Source organism: Dendrobates tinctorius, unplaced genomic scaffold (genome assembly GCF_039654945.1).
Source record: "Dendrobates tinctorius isolate UK_male_01 unplaced genomic scaffold, ASM3965494v1 ptg000572l, whole genome shotgun sequence".
NCBI classification, from domain to species: domain Eukaryota; kingdom Metazoa; phylum Chordata; class Amphibia; order Anura; family Dendrobatidae; genus Dendrobates; species Dendrobates tinctorius.
Window position 1 is genome coordinate 21,379 of NW_027362230.1, and position 22,571 is coordinate 43,949.

A 22,571-nucleotide genomic window follows, 5' to 3' on the forward strand; every position below is an offset into this window, starting at 1 on the left:
AACACTACTTGTGGAAAAAGCCATTTCTAGGGAAAAAAATGGCTACTAAGGGATTACTAAAGAAAAGTGGGTACGAGGGAGAGAATTGCTGGAACAAAAGGTCGTGCACTGTTGGACGGGAGCGAATGATGGACAGGAAAAACAAGAGGAAGTTTTCATTCACCGCCTCAAAAATCTATGAGTAAAGTCAGCGCGAGATTGCTGGGAGGAAGCGGCATCACAAAAAAGGAAATACAGTTGGGAAACTGCTCAGATGTCGTCTCAGCATTTCAGAAACAGGCAACAACGTACAGGAGGAGCAGCGCAATGGTTCCACTGCTTCTTGTACGCTAACAAGGCCAAAAACTACTCATCCCCAAACTTCACCCAACCTTAGTGGAGCAGCTGAACTCCCCTTCTAGGTCTTATGCAGCACATACACAGCATAAAAAGGAGACAAAAATGGTCAAATTTCAACATTCAGCAGAGCGAGGGAAGAAAGCTGCTGCCATACAACTCTGCCAGCGGCTTGTCTTACACTCAAACACCTTCAACTATTCCTTCTCCAACATTGGAGGGCCCCATTAGGATCAGATGTTTTCGAAAGACTTAGCTGTTTTATCGTGAAGAAATAAAGCCAATCGCAACTAGACCATTGTGCCCAATTTTGGGTCAAATCAGTTGGATGAGATTGTTCCTGACCATCTCAAAATAGTGTCTTCCATTTTACTCAATACCCTTCACTTGATAATTCTAACTTATTATACTATTCGATATAAGCTACACATTTAAGGAAGTTTCCGGAGGTCATTTTTGGGTTCTGCTGCTCAGCTTCTAATAAAGTGTATGGGGTTGGAGCTGCAGTGCCGGAGAACTATCAGCGAGCACAGCGGCGCTGTTCCGGATCTGTACACATGCGGCTGCAGTTTCATCGGTGGGGATTTTCGGATGTTCACCAATCTGATATTAATGGATTATCCTGAGAATAGGTCATCGATATCTAAGCCCAGAAAACCTCTAAACTCCTTTTTTATGTTTATTCTTTTACAATTCACTCACAGCGTTCCTTGAGTGTGACAAAAGGGTACAAACGGACATTTCATGGACCACCAGGGGAATATTTAAAATAGAATCCAACTCCTAACGCTTTCTAATGATCCTGTAATGAGTTTTGGCGCTCTGGGAGCTCCGCAGCAGCCTAAGGCATGTCAGGTGTGCGCCATAAACCTGCACGCTACCAAAGGCTTCATCTACTTAGAGGTCATTCAGAGCAAACATATGATTTTACTATTACTAGCGCCCTCAAAGTGGTATCCGAACAAGGATGCGTCGTCCAGATATCTCATTTTTCCGCTAGCGCTTCTGAACGGCATAAAGATGGAATATTTGAGTTGTGCACGTAATGTAATGGGATGTGGGCAGGTCTCAAAGGTAACGTAAAGCTTTTAGAAAAGTAGGTTAGTGGAGCTCTCGCCATTTAATAGCTTCTATCAAAGTAAGGCAGAACTCTAGGAAGTACTACATGCTCATTACAACCCCCAACAACTGTTTAGGGGGAAGGGGAGAGTTTACAGCAGAAGTCCTTGATTTTATTTCTTTGCAGTACGACCTAAATGAATGTGTCAATAGTAAAGTAAGAAAAGTAGTGCAAACGTGGGCTTGTTTTTTTAATTCTACAATCGGGGTCAGATCTACCAACAGGCATGGTAGACATACGTCTTTAGGAGGCCCGCTGGGTCTGGTGTATGCAGATCGGAAACTGAACATAGGAAAACATTGAGCAATGCATCCTCAGATGTAAATTGTGGATATTTATGCATTAAAGGGTTTATCTGGGACTATATACATTTTTTTTTTCTTAACCACAAGCCTAAGAATTAACAGTTCTGCTTGTTGAGCTCGGCTCTGATCTCTGCCGACATAAAGCGGTCACAGACCACTCCTGCCTGCGATTCGGCAGCTTCCGCTAACGTCACATCAACAGAGCAGAGGCTTCTCTTCCTCTCTGCTCTATTTATGGGGCCTAACAGCCAACTCCCTGCTGCCTAACTGCAGGGACCGACCATCAATCAGCATGAAGTCAGCAGTCATGTCCCGTCGATAGAGCTGCCCAGAAGAAGAGGAGCTGCTCTGCTAACAGAGTAGCTGAATCGCTGGCAGGAGCGGATGATTGCCCGCTCTGAGCAAGTACCGGGTAGAACAGTCAAACTAGTTGCCTCTGTTAGCAACTACCTGCCTGCTAGTTTTAAGACCAATAGTAAAAAAAAATAAATAAATTAGTCCTGGACAACCCCTATAATTGGGCAATATTGAGGGTATGAAAGCAGGACACCAAAGGTACGATTTAAGTTATGATCTACTTAATGGGCAGAGGAGATGTCATCCCATCGCTGCCAACGGGCTTTTGAGATATACATTTGGTAATGTATGCAAGATAAAAAGTGGATTGGGATTTAAGTGAGGGGACAAAACAGTTATTAAAATCATTTGGAGGCTGAACCTAGGGAAATATCTACTGCATTTTAGGCTGTAGCAAGTTTTCTGATAATGTAGGGAGCAGTGTTTAATAAAATAATCTTTGGACTATGCGCAGGGGCTAGGCCACAGATCCCAGCAAATGGAGGGCTGATGTAATGTACTACTGTGCCCAGGTGGTTTGTTTTTCTATGAAAAGGTGCGCTTCATTTCAATTGAACCCTTTGAAGCGCTACTCGCATGGTATCCTGGCACACAAAAACTGGCAGCCTCTGTGTTGTGGGAGCATCCCATGGTGTTTGTGCTGCAGTGTAAATGCTGATGCATCTAATAAAAACTATGACACATTCATTGCATCCTAATTTTGTAGTTACTTGCTCACCTGGCTTGGGGTCCCTTTATTCAGCTGCAAGGACGGTGCAACCTCCCCCAATAGCGTTTTTAATGGTTTTACTTCTGGTGTACTACTGGTGCTACTTGCGGAGGACCCGGATATAGAGGCATGGACAGAGGCCACCACCCTGGCTTGTTCTGGAGGAACATACCTAAATTCAAAATTAACACACTGTAAGGGAACAATAAAAAGGAAAAGCAGGGCTTGCAAATGTAACGGCCATAAACATTCAGGTCCAAGTGGTGATACACAGTTAGATCCGATACCAGATTTCACAGTAGAAATGGATGCATTATTAACAGTTTTTAGACCTGGCATACTAGGAGGCTGGCGTACTTACTCTGAAAATCCCAGTCAGTATAGTTGTATAAACTGTTTTTATTCTTTGCCCACCTAGCCTGATTGACAGCTCTTCAGGGTTCCTCACCACTACCAAAATCCACATTGATCAGCAGAAACTGCCTGCAGCTGTCAGTCACACAGGGTGAATACACTTCGCTCCTGATTCATCAAGACTGGTATTGTTCACATTGGTCTTAACAAGGAGGTGTGCAAGAGTCAGACGCTCCTGATTCATTAAGTGATGGCGCATCCGACAACTGGAGTGTGCCTTGCCACAAAATCCTACTCCTGTTTGAGTACCGGAGTAAGATTTGTGGCATAAAGAACGCCACCACTTGTCATGAATTTGAAGTGGCGGTCACCACGACCCCACAGCGCTCCACAGTTCCGCACACTTATGGAGCTAGGTGAAAATAGTGGGCACATGCCATAAGTCGCAAAATTTTAGCACAGCATAGGGTTGCACCAAAACTTTGACTTTTCGGGGCTTTTTATGGAGTAATAGCGTCTATGAATCGTGCACTTAGACTGGAGGAGAGGTTGAAGGCAAGAATGAAACCTGCCAGACTGCTGCTGTTAGATGAAAATTATAATAATGGTAATTGATCTCCATGTCCTTTATGGATATTTTCTGTGGAACACAAAGAAAAATCAATAGGTGCTCGAATAAAATCTACTATAGTGCTGTAGATTGTGCCTAACCGTGGCAAGGTGACAATGGTAAAATCAAAACATATGCAGCATCCACAACTGGTAAGGAGTGGTATCAAGGTTCCTTAAAGTATCTAATGTTCAAACAACTAGGGTGGAACACACAAGCTATGGTAAATATATTTTTGTGAAAAATCCGGTATAGCTATAGGAATTGTGCCTACCCGTGGCTCAAAGTTGAAGATGATCCAAACATATGTGGCATTAACCGCAGGTAAGGAGTGGTATCATGGTTCCTTATGGTATCTAATGTCCAAACAACCAGGGCGGTACATATAAGCCATGGTAAATATATTCGTGAGAGGTCCGGTATATCTGTAGTCATCTGTAGTAATTGTGCCTACCCATGTCTCGAAGTTGAAGATGATCCGAGCTTGAACGCGGCATCCACCGCTTGTTCCAGGGACTGTTCATGTATCTACAGTGGATGAGGAGGTGGATGCCGCCTATGTTTGGATCATCTTCAACTTCATCGAGCCACGGGTAGGCACAACTCCTATATATACACATCAGATTTTTCACAAAAATATATGTTTGCCATAGCTTATATGTTTCGCCCTGGTTGTTGGAACATTAGATACCATAAGGAACCGGGATACCACTCCTTACCTGTGGCGGATGCCGCATATGTTTTGAGATTTCACCATTATCACCTTCCCACGGGTAGGCACAATCTACAGCAGTATAATATATTGTATTCGATCACCTACTGATTTTACCTTACTGAGTTTCACAGAACATATCCATAAAGGACATTGAGTTCAACTACCTTTATTATTATTTTTCTCTAACAAGAGCAGTTGGGCAGGTTTCATTCTTTCTTTCAACCTCTCCTCCAGTTTCAAGCACATGAGTTATACAACTCCATGCTATTGGAAGGTAGCTATAATGTGAGTATTAGGAATCCTCTGCATTGTTCATTTTACTTAGGTATTGACAAGTACCCACCATGGATGTACACACTTTTGTTACCATTTTGTTTTACTTTTGTTGTAGTCCACTGAGGAAAGTCTCTAATAAGCGAAACGTCTGGACCGCATTTGAATTATAATTAAAATTTACTTGCTCATCATCCAGCCTTGATTTCCAAGTTCATTCTACTTACTTTCTAAAAGGAAAGTCCCACAAGGGTTGCCGTGACGTGGCGGGATGGCTTCTACATTATTTTGATAATACCCTTATTATTACTATTATTACTACCTTCATGCAATTTTTGCAATATATTTTTTTACTTTTTTATTCCAGGATATTTGTTTTGTGTTTTGCTTTTGGTTTACTTTCTAAAAGGAGAAAATGGCACTATGCAGGGAAAAAAAACAAAGCGTCCACAGTGATAAAGTAACGCTGCAGTCAATCATTCTGAGGATGGGTGGGGAAGCTGGCAATCAGACTCATGCTGCTCACTGGAAAGTAACGTTATCTTAACTTTATGCTTTTATTTTCTATAGTGAGAGAACTTTTCAATTGCTCAGACCCAATTTATTTTACAAGTTTAGGACAAGTTCGGCAGCACTTACCATCGCTTTTTCTCGTATTTTTCTTGTAGGAATTCTTTAACTTTTTGAGGATCTCTAAAATCTGGGATAGCAGACGACCTATCATCAAATAATCCTAACCAAATCTGTTTGCACACCTAGGATAAAAAAAAAATAAATATTCAGAATAAGCTTAGAATACTCATTACTTTCATTTAGAAACACGCAGGGATGCAAGGTGAAAAGTTCGCTGTATAAAGAAGTACATTCAGTACAAGTCTATGTGGTCGAAATTCCGACTGAGCAGGAATTACACAGAGAAGAATAAAAATCTCTCTAGGTTTTTGGCAAATGCTACCGACTCAACTGACCCCCTGACTGTAACTTACTTATTTTAAGCTCCTGTCATGCATTTCTGTAATTAAAGGCTGTTTTTTTTTTTTTGTTTTTTTTTTTTTAAATAGAAGAAAACTAAACTCCTATAGCCCAAGAAGGTGCGTGTCCTAGAATTTTTGGCTAAGAACAAGTATAGTATCTGTTCTTTATCAATGGCCAAAGCCATTGATGGGTGGAGAATCACTAATTGACACTGGGCAGAAGCTACTGGGTGGCATACATAATCATCCTGTAGGTGACTGTGACCAGATTGAAGACATGCGCCCAGCAGGCTTAAGAGCCTGAAGTTCAAATGTGCCCCAGGCCTGGTGACCCTGGGGTATGCCAACTGGCTAGGTGTGTCCTCCCATGAGGGGTGGCATGTTTGCACACCAGTTCAATTCCAGGCTTTAACCGTATTAACTATGTGAGCACACACCACTAATCCCGGCCTCCTGGCTAGGTAACAGGTATTCTAAATTCCTGAATGAACGTCAGGTCTGCTCCTCACAGAAATAGCCATCTAATCCATTTTATTTCTCAATGTGTGCTTGTCACTTTTTGGTATATAGTTCTTTTACGAGTTTTCTCCTCAACTGTAGGGAGTATGTGATCATCAGGATCCATATCATCGCCTGCATTCCCAGGTCCTCCTCGCTCGTGGGGAAAGGCAATGTAAGCGGTGCTCTCAGTTCCTCTGGGGTATTAGCCCATGTAGATGACAGGCTTTCCAAGCTCCAGTGAGGGGAGGCTACTTATCCCGGTCTGTTACTGTGGCCTTCTGGCCAGGAGGGCCTGGGATATGTTGAGAGTTAGTGTGGGCCCTTCCCCTTTGGGATTGAGGTGCAGCAGACCACAGCCTCGTGGTTTAGACATTTACGACATACCATGGAAATATGCCAGGAATGTGTTTTCTTGTATCGTGCACCTTCGGATTAGTTTAACCTGACTTTGTGGCCCTCAAACCAGAAAAGCTTGATCATCGCTGATCTACTGTATATGGAGGGGTCCTGACATCCATCATAATTTTCAACAAGCCCAATCTTTTTGGGGGAAGCTCGCTCAGGAGAAGCAGCTGTTGAGGTGACAGACAGCTAACATACATGCCTGAGCTAAATTGGTTAAAAACAAGTTTTTCCTCTGCGCATGATAGGGTACAAGTTGCTGATTTGGTGGGTGTCCCACCACTGAAACATGCATCAATTGGCAGATCGGGAAAGTTTCATTCCAGTCATTCATTTTCTATGAGGCTGCAGTAAAAAGAAACGTGCAGCGCTCAGCAGCCCCACAGAGAATGAAGGCATCGCTGCTAGAGAATGAGCACTGCTGTTTTATTCCAACAAGGTGATCCATTCTCTCAATCGATCCACAGCGGTCATAACTTGACCAGACACCAGCAGATCTGCACTTTATCTCTTATCTGTCATTAACAGATGCTGCTAATATAAGCCGGATCGTCCAATGATCTGCAGATCAATCATCTATCCACAGCCTAATCTATACACAAGGCCACATATATAAACTTCATAGGTGCCTGTAGCCGCAGATGGGATAGGACGCAGCTGCATATAAGAGCACTTTGCTCTCCGTACTCCAGGCAGTAGCTGAGTTGGCAGGGAAACATAAAGGTCACCATTTATAATTTCCTGCTCTATAGTCAGGGCCTTCCTGCTAGGAAACAAAGGCTCGCATAGTGATCAGCTGATCGGCCCAGACTGCACTCACAAGGTGTATTTACACAGCCAGAAACAAGTCCTTTAGTTTCAGCAAAAACAGCACGATGTGCGCACACTAAACACTCACACCATGGCCAATGTGGATTATAGTGGCTGAAAACAATGGAAAAGTGTTTAGATAAATGCATTCTTTTTACGTTTAACACAAGTTTAACGAGCCAATCTACTATATAATTGTCTAATTCTGTTTGTAACAGAAATCCTGCGTCGCTGATTGGTAGCGCCCGGCCGGGACAAATCAGCGACTGGCGCAGTATGGCCGCGAATTGGCGCGGAATTCGAACGACGCATGCTACAGTCGGGAGATCTGCGGCGCTAGCTGCTGATCACCCGACGGTTGCCATGGGTCATCTCCTGCGGCACGGAGGTCAGCATCGACTCAGACGGGAGATGACCGGCACAGCGCTCAATGTGCAGATGGTACCCAGGATCCGGAGGAGAGGAGACTCTCTTCCAGGCCCTGGGTACCATAAACCTGTAAAAAATAGAATTAAAATAAAAAATAGTGATATACTCACCTTCTGACGGCCCCCGGACTCTTTCCCTCCTCTCACCACGCGCCCGGTATCTTCCGGTCCCAGTAATGCTTTGCGCGAAAGACCGCTGATGACGTCGCGCTCTCGCGAGAGTGACGTCATCTCCGGTCCTTCGCGCTAAGCATTACTGGGACCGGAAAATGCCGGGACCGTGGAGAGGAGATCGGGGGCCGTCAGAAGGTGAGAATAACCTTTTTTTCTTTTAATTTTTTTTATTATTTTTTACATTCTATCTTTTACTATTGATGCTGCATAGGCAGGATCAATAGTAAAAAGTTGATCACAATTGTCAAACACTATGCTCGAGTGAAAAACACAAGTCGCATGCGCTTTTCCCGCGGCGGGAGTTGTGGAAATGCTGCGGAAATTTCCGTAGAATTTCTGCAACGAGGGTACTTCGCCTCAGTGTGACACGCAGCAACGACCAGGCCCCCGCTGTGAGATCACCGATCATGAACGATAGTCCTGGACCATCTTTTGAACGTCGGTCTCCCGCTGGCCATATTCTAGAATACCCGATGCGTTAGAATCGGGCCACCATCTAGTCTGTCATATTCTTTTATAAGCCGAGGTGACAGCCAGATGTAGTGGCCACTACACACTGAATAAAGCTGTGCTGCTCAGAGTGTTTACATCTGGCCACCACCTGAGCTTACAAAAACTATTCCCGTAGGGTGCCGGGGGTCGAAGCCCCCAAACTGAGCCCAAGGATAGGTCCTCAATATCATAAGCTTGGACCCCACACAGAAATCATAAACGAGCGTCTAGTACTTCCTAAAGTACCAAAAAACTATGCAGGTGCACGTATGCCAATGGCATTCTGAAAACATAAAATACGTGAATTAACTGCAGATACAGATAAGAATATGCGATTCCTAGCACACAGGAGAAATGTTACCTCTTGGATTCTGGTCAGACGCCTCTCTCCTAGCCAAACCAGATGTCACACTTTGCACTGAGGAGGGGTAGCAGCCCGAAACCATGTCTGCAAATTGAGATTTTCGTTTGGCTTTTATCCTAAGTCATGTGGCACGGGCTTGTTAAAGGGTCGCTATTGACATTTAGGATTGCTACTTCAAATGGGTGGCTCTAGAGTTCTAGTCCTCGTCCTTCCTCAAGAGGCAATTTGCATATTCCATTACCCAGAGAAATATTGCAAGGCTTAAAGGTCTCCTCACGTTGGCATGCCATGTTTAGCATGTCACTCCCCACAAGCCTAGCAAATCTGTGAAATCCATGCAGCAGCAGACCCCCAGGTCTTGGACACTTGCTCTAATAGTGCAAGTTCAGACACAGCGGAATAATTCTGCTGCACAAGCTGCATATTCTGCAGTGCATCGTGCTGTCGTTTCACCACAGAATTCATCTTGTACTATGAGCAGGGAACTTTTTTCTGCATAGAAATGAAAATCCTACAACTCTGAACATCCGCAGGGTGCAGATTTCAGCGCTGATAGTTTCTTCTACATGCGAACTAGGCTTTTAAAACTCCATTAACACTGTGCAGTACATTGCTGCAGATTTAAGGTGCGAAATCCACTGTGCATCCTCCACATGTAAACATACCCCAAGGGGAAAATCCAGAGAAGTGTATGCTTACAGCCAGGGTCTGCAGAGGTGGAAATCTGCCCTGTTCTGTTACACGACAGCATATTCACTGCACGCACAGCAGTTCACAGCTCCTACATCATCAGTCTGAACGTGTGATTTCAGTTCATGTGCTAGCACTGTATGGGTAATGCGGGTGATGTGGTGACACTTACGTCATTGCCGTGTTTCTGGAGGAATTCTATTTCTTGCTGTGTAAACGTGGTCATAGAGATTGACTTCACTCGGTGGGGTGGGTTCAATCCGCGCCTACGGGAAATCAAAAGACAGACCCATTAGAGACAGCTCAATTATAGAAAATTCCTACTTGAGTAACCTAAAAAGACATTTGGTGCCATTAATATTTATTCATGTAGGTTACATGCAGGTTTCGTCCTTTTTTGTGACTGCACATATGCAGTAAAAAAAAAAAAAAATCCTGAAATAGTTCAGTTTTACCACCGTCAGTAAGCTGAAATGTTCATTTTCTATAGCTCACTTATAAGCTTTGCTGTTTAGACTAGGGCAGAGATAACAGAGGAGGGGCAGCTTCAGGACAGCTCTATGGTATTTCCGGAGGCCTATGAGAGGAAAGATAGCAACAACACACAAGGATAAGACATTGCGACACTTCTTGGACACTATTACTCAACTGAGCGCACACACCATGCTGCTCTTTCTAGAACGAAAATGCAGAAAGGATGTGTGAGCCTCCAAAATGGTCACTCCTTTCCAAGAAAAGACAAGAAAACACATTATTTCGACAAACGGATATATGATAAATTGCATAAAGTCATGGCATACTGCTAGCACGGGCCTTCATTATAACTGATGGGGATCCAACCTCTGGAATTTCCACTGATCATAAAACTAAAGGGGCAGCAGTGCACCACCTTCTATATTCTCCAACCACAATGGCGCTTGCAGTAAGCCAGCTATGTAAGGAACTGCAGACAGTCACATGCCCAGGAATAGGACAACACAGCAGGTCTCTGCACAGCAGATGGTGGGAGCACCACTGAACAGGGTGGGGAAAGGGAAGACAGGGGGCTTTAGAGGACATACTAAACCAGCCCTGCTGCCCTCAACTCTCTGAATCAGAATTGATAGCAGATTCTAACAGTATGTCATCACTTTATATAGACGGACATACCCCTTCTAACACAGAAAACAGGAATATATAAAAGCATTCATTATAATGGCATTGCATTAAGGCAATTACCAGGAAAATCTGATTTTCTTGTAATTTGAGGAGCATACTTGCCATGTAGCCTGGTCAAATGCCAAGGGAAGTAATTAAACCAAATGAGGCAGAAAAACAGTGCAGTAGCAAGACAGTACCTGAATGATGTGTCTTACATTCTAGTGCCTGCCATATATACACATTATATAGTCATAGACATGCCGTAACAGCGCGCTCTTTCTCTGGGTGACACAGATAAGAGCACATAGACTTGCTGGTAGATCGGATATCCGTGTAGAGTTACGGGTGCATGCACCTTGCAGCGTGTGGCTCAGCTGTAGGGCGAGCTGGAATAGCAGATGTGGGTGAGCGATACCCAGGACAGCTGGCACACTCTCAGAACGTTAGCTGACACTATATTACTGTCATCACTATGCATTGGCTTCCTCAATCAAAAGGGAACATTGTTATAGAAGAAAAATGAAAAAACATTTTATGACCAGGCAGCTACTGTGGAAATGTATAGCGATAAGCGAATATACTCACTGGACCTTGTTCCAGTGGCCACATCAATATTCCATGGCTGAGGGAAGGGAATCACATTGTACCTGCTGGGATCTCTGCACCTTTTCTGATTTTTAGGCCTAATGCAATGTCATCGTTAAAGAGCGACACAATGGGACTGGCGGTAGGAGGCAGTCTGTAGGAGGCCGGTGATCATGGAATACTGACGTGGTCGCTGGATCAGGGTCCTGAAGACGGATTCATTCATCACTATCTGTACAGTGGGGAAAATAAGTACAGTATTTGATGCACTGCTGATTTTGAAAGTTGTCCCACCTACAAAGAATGGAGAAGTCTGTAATTTTTATCGCACGTATACTTCAACTGTCAGAGATAGAATATAAAAATTACAAAACAGAAAATCATCTTGTAAGACTTTTACATAATTAAATTGCATTTATTTGCGTGAAATAAGTATTTGATCAGCTACCAACCAACAAGAATTCTGGCTCTCACAGACCTGTTAGTTTTTCTTTAAAAAGCCCTCCTACTCTGTAATCATTACCTGTGTTAATAACACATGCTTGAACTTGTTACCTGTATAAAAGACACATGTCCACACAATCACACTGCAATCTCTCCACCATGGCCAAGACCAAACAGCTGTCTAAGGACACCAGGGACAAAATTGTAGACCTGCACAAGGCTGAGATGGGCTACAAGATAATAGGCAACAGCTTGGTGAGAAGCCAACAACTGTTGGCACGATTATCGAAGAAACACAAGATGACTGTCAGTATTCCTCGGACTGGGGCTCAATACAAGATCTTGCCTCATGTGGAAGGAGGATTCTGAGAAAGGTCAGGAATCAGCCCAGAACTACACTGGAGGACCTGGTCATTGACCACAAAGACCTGAAGAGAGACGGGACCACAATCTCAAACATTACTGTTAGTAACCCACTACACAGTCATGGATTAAAATCCTGCAGGGCACACAAGGTCCCCCTGCTCATGCCAGAACAGGTCCAGGCCCATTTGAAGTTCATCAATGACCATCTGGATGATCCAGAGGAGGCAAGGGAGAAGGTCATAGCATCAGGTGAGACCAAAGTAGAACTTTTTGGTAACAACTCCACTGGCCATGTTTAGCGGAAGAAAAAGGATAACTACAACACCAAGAACAACATTCCAACCATGAAGCATGATGGAGGAAACATCATATCCTGTTGGTGCTTTTCTGCAAAGGGGAAAAGACAATGACACCGTATTGAAGGGAGGATGGATGGGGTATGTAACGCAAAATTTTGGTCAACAACCTCCTTCCCTGAGTAAAAGCACGGAAGATGGGTTGTGGCTGGGTCTTCCAACATGACAATGACTCAAAACACACAGCCAGTGCAACTAAGGAGTGGTTCTGTAAAAAGCATTTAAAAGGTCCTGGAGTGGCCTAGCCAGTCTCCAGACCAGAACCCAATAGAAAATCTTTACAGGGAGCTGAAACTCAATGTTGACCAGTGACAGCCCCAAAATCTAGAAGATCTGTATGGAGGAGTGGGCCAAAATCCCTACTGCAGTGTGTGCAAACTTGGTCAAGAACTATAGGGAACATCTGACCTCTGTAATTTCAAACAAAAGTATCTGTACCAAACATTAAGTTCTGTTTTTCTATTCTATAAAATAGTTATTTCATGCAATAAAATGCAAATTAATTATGTAAACATCATAGGTAATTTTCTGGAATCTTTTATGATACTATCTGTCACAGTTGAAGTGTACCTACGATAAAAATTACAGACCTCTCCAATCTTTGTAAGTGGGAAATTTTGAAAAATCGGCAGTGTATCAAATACTTATTTTCTCCACTGTATTTATTGTGCATGCTCTGGAGTTGCTATTGGCAGCGCTTGACACTACTGAGCATGCACATCTTGTCATGTGACCTTCACACCTACTTAGGTCAGGTGACAGGAAGTCTACACCGATTCTAATATCAAGCCTAGAAGCAAGCGTGACACTTACATTAGGAGAATCGGAGGGAAGAAAAACAGAACAAAGGACACCGTGTCACAATGAAGAAATGTCAAATCTTTTACGCTCAAGATCCAGACGATCAGCTCTACATTACAGGGGTTATCCACAATAAGCCTCATGGACTAAATGAAGCAGTAACTCTCATGCTTAAATGCCGCTCCCATTATAATCCCTCTTAATAAAGCCATGTGAAGGTGAGGAAACGTTCTTATTGCGAATAATATCCATGTACTAGGTATTTGCATTTACCATGAAATTTTGAAGTATCTTTTCCCACAACTCTGCATTGTCATTTCTGCTGCTATTCCCATGCCAGACTAGCAGTGGGTACGCCGCCAGACTAGCAGTGGGTACGCCGCCAGACTAGCAGTGGGTACGCCGCCAGACTAGCAGTGGGTACGCCGCCAGACTAGCAGTGGGTACGCCGCCAGACTAGCAGTGGGTACGTGCCACACTTGTAACACTCAGTTGTTAGCCTATGCATATATTTCTAAATTTCTATAACTGAGGAACACCACTATGAACACTTTAAGATTCAGCTATTAACATTTATTCTAATTACTTTACAAATATTTACTAAAACAAACACGCCAGGAGTGATGGGTTCTCTTTAAAATTAAACTCCTATACTAAACATAAATTGGAGAACATATTAGAAAATAGCTTAAAACAGCCACAAACAGATGGCCCATTTACACTGGCTGATTCCAGAACTGTAATGCGCACGGACTGACTGTACTCCAGTGGTTTGGCGCTCGTTTACCGTCCTGATGAACAATGATGGAGACAGAACGATCAGTGTATGTTAGAAGTACATATGCTCTTCATCAATTATTTTTATGCAGAGTAAAAATCAAATTATCCGACAGGTTTACGTGTCAAATAATCAGAAACAAGCGTTCTTACAAATGCTCATTTGCCATTTATCTGCTCGTCTTAAAGGTCCTGTACAATTTACCCTTACTGGTAGAAGCATTTCACTAACATACAGTGAGACCCCAGGAATTTTAAACCAATCCGGTAGCAGAATACAGCAGTCCAAATCCAGGGCGTCTGCTGCTAGGTGTACAGACAGTCCTCGAAAAGTTTGCTAGTCCCTGCAGCCTAGCCCCCTCGATATCTCGGCGGTCAGAGATACAATTATCCCATGACCTTTGAATCTTAATCGGACATCTTTACAGTTGCAGTCCGGGAAGACTAGCTTTTCTCACAATCTCAGCATCACATCGAGGATCTCCAGTCACCACAGACCCTTGTGATCTGCTTTTCTAAGTAAATGTTTGCACTAGTACTCATGTTCAAGACTTCTAGTTCACGTTCAATACTCCTTTACCATGGAGATCACCGTGTAATCACACAAGACAAACGTAGGATCCGAATTTAAAGCCCTTATGACACGATTTGGCAGTAGTACCAGAGAACGGCAAGTGGATACTTGTCTATAAGTTTCACGTGTATTCTTGGTGCTATAGACAAGATGAGGCAAAAGAGGTGATAAAAAGCTACGTTTCTATTCACACACAACTATTTATACATGGATGTAGTAATTAGAGTTTTCTTAGGCCTGTTTCACACTTCCGTTTTTGACCATCAGTCAAAATCCGCCAGTTTTTAAAAAAACGGATCCGCCATTTTTTTGCGGATCCGTTTTTTCCCCATTGAGTTGCATTACTGGCGGATCTTGACGGATGGCCATCTGTTGGATCCGTTTTTTTGTGGATCCGCCAAATTTTTGGCGTCCGCCGACATGCCTGGACGGACTGCCCGGAGGAATGAAGTCAGGGAGTAATTTAACCCTGAAATCATTTCTGGCGGACATAAAAATCTCTCTCTCTTTCCCGGACTGCGGTTCCTTTAAAATTCTTCATTGAACGGATCCGTCAAAAAACGGTCCGGTGGCATCCGTTCACATCAGTTCCCAACGGATCCGCTTTCCGCCATTTTGACGGATTTTAACCAGGGCTGTGGAGTCGGTAAGCCAAACCTGTGACTCCGACTCCTCAATTTCCCTTACACCGACTCCGACTCCAACTCCGACTCCACGACTCCGACTCCCACACATATTGCTTATTATTTAAGTGAAAAATTTATTGTAGTACAATGTGAACCTCAGACATTTAATCATTTTTATGATCCAATAATCAAGATATTTAGATAGAACAGAATATATATTGGTGTACTACCCGGTTTTCATTCTTTTTGGTACAGATACGATATGGATAGACAGATATGGATAAATGGATAGATAGAGCAGATTTCTAATCTGCTTTTGCTATTGAAAACATTATCTATGAGCTCAAAAACCTTTCAGGTGATGCAGTTTTTTAAAAAGATGATCAGCTTTTGCAGCTGAAAAACGTATCCTCAAAAAACACAGGAAAAACGCTGTGTGTGAATGTAGCCTTAGATCAGGAATAGAACAGTCATTTATATGACATTTCATAACTTTCCCAAACTCCTATGAAAAAATATTCAGCACATCCTGCATTGAATTACTGTACCCAATTTATTATATATTTTAGGAGTCGGAGTCGGTCCATTTTATACCGACTCCAACTCCGACTCCACCAAAATGAGCACCGACTCCGACTCCACGACTCCGACTCCACAGCCCTGATTTTAACTGAAGCAAAAAAACTCAAGTGTGAAACAGGCCTTAACATTTAGACTACATTGCACAATTACCACAAGTCAGAGGAACCTTAATGAAGCCCTTCCATGGAGGTTTCTATTTACTAAATATGTTAATCTGCATGTTAATAGTGTTTTTCCCTTTAATACTCACCTATCACTGCTCTCTCCGGTGTCCAGCTCCATTCTGCTCCTCTTCTCAGTGACATCACCACTCTGCAGACTCTCTGGGTCACGCTGCACTCTCCATGCCCCGGACTGGCTTTTATAATTTAAGTCATTAAGAGAGTCAGAACGAGGTGCCATAGACTTATGCTGTATAAGAGACTTTCAGCTCACGTATAACAGCATACAGTCACACAAAGAGTCTGAAGTGCGGTGGCGTCACTCAGAAGAGGGGCAGAACGGCGCTGCATCCTTTAGAAGGCGGGGGTAGGCGAGTACATTAACACTCTGACAATACGCAACATGCACATAGACAAAAATTTAGTACAAATAAAGCTTCATGTGAGAGCTTTTTTATATGGATTCTCCACTTTTGGTAGTCACTAGAGTTGAGCGACTTTGGTCGGATCGGGTTTCACGAAACAAAATTTGTTTCAGATGAAACTGGACCGACTAGGGCAAAAAAGTCGGAGTTTCTTCCGAATCCCGACCCCAATGCAAGTCAATGGGAAATAAAAGTCGGCATTGAGCGGATGACATTCATCCACTCAATGCAGACTTTTATTCCCCATTGACTTGCAATGGGGTCGGGTTTCGGACAAAACTCCGACTTTTTTTGCCCTAGTCGGACCAGTTTCATCTGAAACAAGTTTTGTTTCATGAAACCCGATCCGACCAAAGTAGCTCAACTCTAGTAGTCACTACTTGTCAGAAGCATATCTTAACAAGCAAATCACAAATTGTCCCCCTTCCTGAGACTTCAAGAATTCTAAGGCTATGTGCACACCCTGCGGTTTTTGCTGCAGTTCTGCTGCGGTTTTGGCCGCAGCAGTTCTGCAGACAGTGTACAGTAGCATGTTATCCTATGGGATTAACATTCTGCTGTGCACATGCTGCGGATTTTTAACTGCGGAAAAGCTGCGGTTTTAAATCCGCAAAAACAATTGACATGTCAATTATTTCTGCGGATTCTGCTGCGGTTTGCTACCTATTCCATTGTCCAGGTGGCAAACCGCAGGGCAAAACCGCAGGCCAAACCGCAGTGTGTGCACATAGCCTTAGTGTTCATCTGTTGTAAAACCAGGGTGTATGCGACTTACATCAGGAAAGCAGCTACCGCTCCACAGAGTAGATGCTGTGTGGTCCAGCAAAGCAGGAAAGAGGTCTACACAAGCCAGAAGAGGACTTAAGCCCCCGTGGAAACTGGGGAAGATGGCGATCGGTGAGTATTTAAATACATTCTCTACATTTCATACATAATTAGGAGGGAATAGGGAAGAATACTTTTGCTGAGACATCTTGCATTTTGAACATATAAAAAAAAAAAAAAAAGAAAAACATTTAGCGAAAATATAGATTTAAAAGGGCAATTCTGATCGAGTGTGGCTAAAAACGCTCGTTCCATGATTACCTTGCAGTACAAACAGGCTGCTGATCATCTGATCATCATCGTCCTCGGCAGGACATCATCCTGTGTAAACAGGACTCGCACTGCACCTGGCAGCCCATGTGGCCTTAGTGTAGATCGCTTGGTGTTCATCGCTCACTTTGAGCGACCTGTTCATATAAAACAACCACCGGTCGCGAAGTTTACCAATTGGCATCATAATGCGCCGTTGGTCGGTCCATTAAAGTTGAGTGAGTTGACCTGCAAGTCTCTTGGAAATAGTTCATCTCACAGGGCACTATTGATTGGAGATCTCCCCTTTAGACTAGCAGCAGAAATGGAGGCTATTACTGCTCATTAGCATATATAATCATTATAAAGGGCTCCCACTGTAATCTGTGGTCGCCCACTGTACATGAGCAGCCCTCAAGAGAACGTGGGTTACACAGACGTGATGAGCCAATCCACTGTTGTTCTTGCCATAGAATTGGAAACAATGGGCTAATATTTGGCAAACTGATTTGCCTTAAAGGGAGTGGCACCAGGTTACCTTATTAGAGAGCAGCATGATGTAGGGGCAGAGACCCCGATTCCAGTGATTTGTCACTAAAGGCCCCGCCTCACATAGCGAGATCGCTGATGAGTCACCGATTTCGTGAAGCAACAGCGATCTCGCTACATGTGACACATAGCGGTGACCGGCCCCCCTGCTGGATATCGCTGATCGTGCTCGAATGTCCTGAGCCATTTTTCGATCGTTGGCATCCCGCTGGCCAGCATACATCGCTGTGTTTGACCCGACGAGCGACCTCGTTGGCGACGCAGAACTCAGGGACGCAGGCGTGAGTCGTCAGAATAGCTGCTGTGTGACAACGAACCAGTGATCCTTACCAGGTCGTATAGTTGTCGGTATCGCTGGTGCGTCGTTGGAGATCTGCCTGTTTGGCAGCTTACTAGCGACCATGTAGCGACGCACCACGATCCTTACCAGGTCGCATTGTTGTCGGGATCGCTGGTGCGTCACTATGTGAAACAGGACCCTAACTTGGCTGCTTGCAGCAGATTTGGGAAGATCATATTTTTCTCTGTTGCAGGTCTAGCATTTCTCTGAATGCTGATCTCTGTATAACCCCAACACCACTGATTGGCAGCTTTGTTTACACTGTGCATAGGCAGAAAGCTAATCATCTGTGGTGGAGTGGTGTTATACAGAGCTCAAATATTGAGGACAACACGGCAGTAGGTTTACTAGTCCTTTAGTGGTAATCTGCTGACAAAACAGTGATTTTATCAAAACTATAGCCTGTAGTATAGGACACCTCTGAAATCAGGGTCTCTGACATTATACCGCTTTTAGACTAGGTGAAATAAATCTGGTGACAGATTCCCTTTAAGTAATGGCAGGCTAATGGGAAATGTTGAAACATGATGTAACAGGGGATATGAAAGCAAACAAACTCTCACATCTAGTGACAGTTTCACAAAAAAAAGCCTTTCTACAACTTCCCACTTTGACTGCACGTGGTGAGAGAAGGAAGCGGTGGGTTTTCTTCAGAGCACACAGATGTCGCGTTTACCCACAAAAGGTTGCAGTAATACTCAATGCTCGGCCTCCAATAAGGCCAGCAGGTTTGTGGTGCAGAGCTCAGAGTCGGCTCCACAGAAGACCGAACACCAGCAATAAACTACAATAAGCATGCCTTTTCTGCAAAATAGACTTTATGAGCTTGTGCAGAGTGGTAAAATAGTTTTCGTTTTGTTAGAACACAAGGTTTGTAGATTGTATTTCTTGGCAGGAAAATAACGTCTGTATCTGAAGTGCAGCTATTAATGCAGGTGCGTGCACGGCTTACAACTATCAGACCTCCTAATAAACTCAAGAGTCATCTATTATTATAAAAGCATTTACAGAGCAGCGGATTGGTCAGGGGGGGTAGTCAGGAGGCTGCGGTGCTGGAAATAAACAACCAGACTGCAGAACTGATTTAGACCCTTTACTTCCAAGATCAAGTGATGGCGTATCCCAACCCTTTAAATCTCCAGCAAGATTGCGGGTAAACTTTAATCTAGCAACTCAACCCCTCCTCACATACCAGCAAGCACAAAGTTCACAATGAATTTCACAAGACACATTTGTGATTAAACAACTGATCAGAGCATCCCCAAAACAGCCGATGTGGAGGGTGCTCCCGGGATACAGAAACGTTGGCTTGGCCGGGTGGTTCAGTCCTGCAGAAGAGCGAACGAAGCACAAATTGCTGAAAATATTCCTGCTAGCTGTGATAGAAGTTTGCATATACGGATGTGTATCTGCAGAGTCAACGTGCCCATCCTGACCCCTTCACTGCTTGAGCATCTGGATCTGCTGGACAATGTTCTTCTGACAAACCTTGGGTCCTGCCATGTGGATTTCAGAATTTCAGATATGTACCATCCAACCAAGCACATTCCTCTATGTCACCAGTAGCCCCCAATGGCAGTGCTTTTTAGCAGGATAATGCCCTTGGCTATACAGTAAACAGGAATGATTTGAGAAACATGACAGAGCAAGGTGTTGCCTTGGCCTCCAAATTTCCCCAGATCTCTGCTGGATATATCAACTATAGACAGAAGGGTTGCTGTAACTAGCTAACAGGCTGTTTCAGCTCTCCGATACGCATGAAGACACTTCAGGCTGAACTCAACAAATCCTGTAAATACGCCGACATCTTATTCTCGAACACCCAACGCCAGTGTGCCTTATGTGCATGTAACATGCACTCTACAGACCAGCACCATCACAGCAGCTCATAGAGTCCGCTTGTTCCTCCGCACAGGACTACACCATCATTCTAGTGATGAGCGAGCATGCTCGAACACAGCAGAGAATCTTCGGTGTGCTCGAATAATATGTTCCAGTCCCCGCGGCTGCATGCTTTCCAGCTAACTACCACATGCGGTGAATCCATGTCCTGGCACAGAAAATCTAACGCAGATCTCAATTTCATACTGTGATTATTTACAGTCACTTATTGCTCTGTTGTCAAAGCACTCAATATGTTATGTACACACATTTGGCATCTAAGTGTCAGCTGATAATAGGCAGATTACACCGGCCACGAGGATCAAAAGGTTGTATAAAACATTGAAGCCCGACGTCACCTCCGCATTTCTGGTTTTCTGTTCTGTTACAAGAGCAATAAATGAAGAATGATGAGCGCCAGGATCAAACATCCAACATCCTCTAACCCAGTGGTCCCCAACCTTTCTGACCTTGAGAGCCACATTCAGCTTAGAGAGAGGGTCGCGAGCCACATTCAGCACTGAGAGAGGGTCACGAGCCACATTCAGCTTAGAGAGAGGGTCGCGAGCCACATTCAGCACTGAGAGAGGGTCGCGAGCCACATTCAGCACTGAGAGAGGGTCGCGAGCCACATTCAGCACTGAGGGTCGCGAGCCACATCCAGCTCCCATCTCCTTCAAAGTAGCGTCAACCAAAGCCCCCATTACAGGTATAATGATAACCAAAGCTTTTCCGCAGAAATCACTCCAAAGCAGTACACTGAGATCCAGGGGTTCCCACAATTCCCCCATTCAGTATTCTCCCATCAAGGACTCCCAACACACTGTCACATCCAGCTTTGAGCATCTCCTCTAACAGGTAGTACCATACTCCAGTGTACCATACCTAAAACATCTCTAAACCACTAAGACTATTAAATGTGCATCCAGAACTGCACTTCTGTGCAGGGCTACTCACAAAATTCACCATTTTGAGATGTACTCTTCATACCTGTTTGCTAGACCTGGAGCTAATGCACCAAGCTGGCAGACAGTCGCGAGCCACAATTCCTGGGACCGTGAGTCACATGTGGCTCCCAAGCTACAGGTTGGGGAACCCTTCTCTAACTGATATGGCAGATTTGTACGGTCCATGTACGTACTGTACACATGTATGTACGGTGCATGGGAGGAAGCCTTTATAGCCCATGTATGTACTGTATGTAGGTATGTATGGTGCATGGGAGGAAGCCTTTATAGTCCATGGATGTACTGTATGCAGGTATGTATGGTGAATGGGAGGAAGCCTTTATAGTCCATGGATGTACTGTATGTAGGTATGTATGCTGCATGGGAGGAAGCCTTTATAGCCCATGTATGTACGGTATGTATGTATTGTATGTAGGTATGTATGCTGCATGGGAGGAAGCCTTTATAGCCCATGTATGTACTGTATGTAGGTATGTATGGTGCATGGGAGGAAGCCTTTATAGCACATGTATGTACGGTATGTATGTACTGTATGTAGGTATGTATGGTGCATGGGAGGAAGCCTTTATAGCCCATGTACTGTATGTATGTACTGTATGTAGGTATGTATGGTGCATGGGAGGAAGCCTTTATAATCCATATATGTACTGTATGCAGGTATGTATGGTGCATGGGAGGAAGCCTTTATAGCCCATGTATGTACTGTATGCAGGTATGTATGGTGCATGGGAGGAAGCCTTTATAATCCATATATGTACTGTATGCAGGTATGTATGGTGCATGGGAGGAAGCCTTTATAGTCCATGGATGTACTGTATGCAGGTATGTATGGTGCATGGGAGGAAGCCTTTATAGTCCATGTATGTAGGTATGTATGGTGCATGGGAGGAAGCCTTTATAGCCCATGTATGTACTGTATGTAGGTATGTATGGTGCATGGGAGGAAGCCTTTATAGCCCATGTATGTACTGTATGTATGTACTGTATGTAGGTATGTATGGTGCATGGGAGGAAGCCTTTATAGTCCATGTATGTACTGTATGCAGGTATGTATGGTGCATGGGAGGAAGCCTTTATAGTCCATGTATGTACTGTATGCATGGTGCATGGGAGGAAGCCTTTATAGTCCATGTATGTACATACTGAATGTATGTATATATGGTGCACGGGAGGAAGCCTTTAAAATCCATGTATGTACTGTATACTATACATGTACTGTACGTACAGTACAGACCAAAAGTTTGGGCACACCTTCTCATTCAAAGCGTTTTCTTTATTTTCATGACTATGAAAATTGTAGATTCACTC

At 43.9% G+C, this 22,571-nt stretch overlaps 1 protein-coding gene across 1 annotated transcript in view; it reads right to left on the reverse strand.

Moving 5' to 3' along the window:
• The window catches only part of AGFG1 (ArfGAP with FG repeats 1), a 66,365-nt gene that overhangs the window by 18,783 nt on the left and 25,011 nt on the right, over positions 1–22,571 (reverse strand). Inside the window, exons 2-4 of the mRNA XM_073565179.1 lie at positions 9,787–9,880; positions 5,419–5,534; positions 2,837–2,999 (exon numbers count right to left, since the gene is read on the reverse strand). Coding sequence (XP_073421280.1) covers positions 2,837–2,999; positions 5,419–5,534; positions 9,787–9,880 — 373 coding nt within the window. The remainder of the gene's footprint in view (positions 1–2,836; positions 3,000–5,418; positions 5,535–9,786; positions 9,881–22,571) is intronic.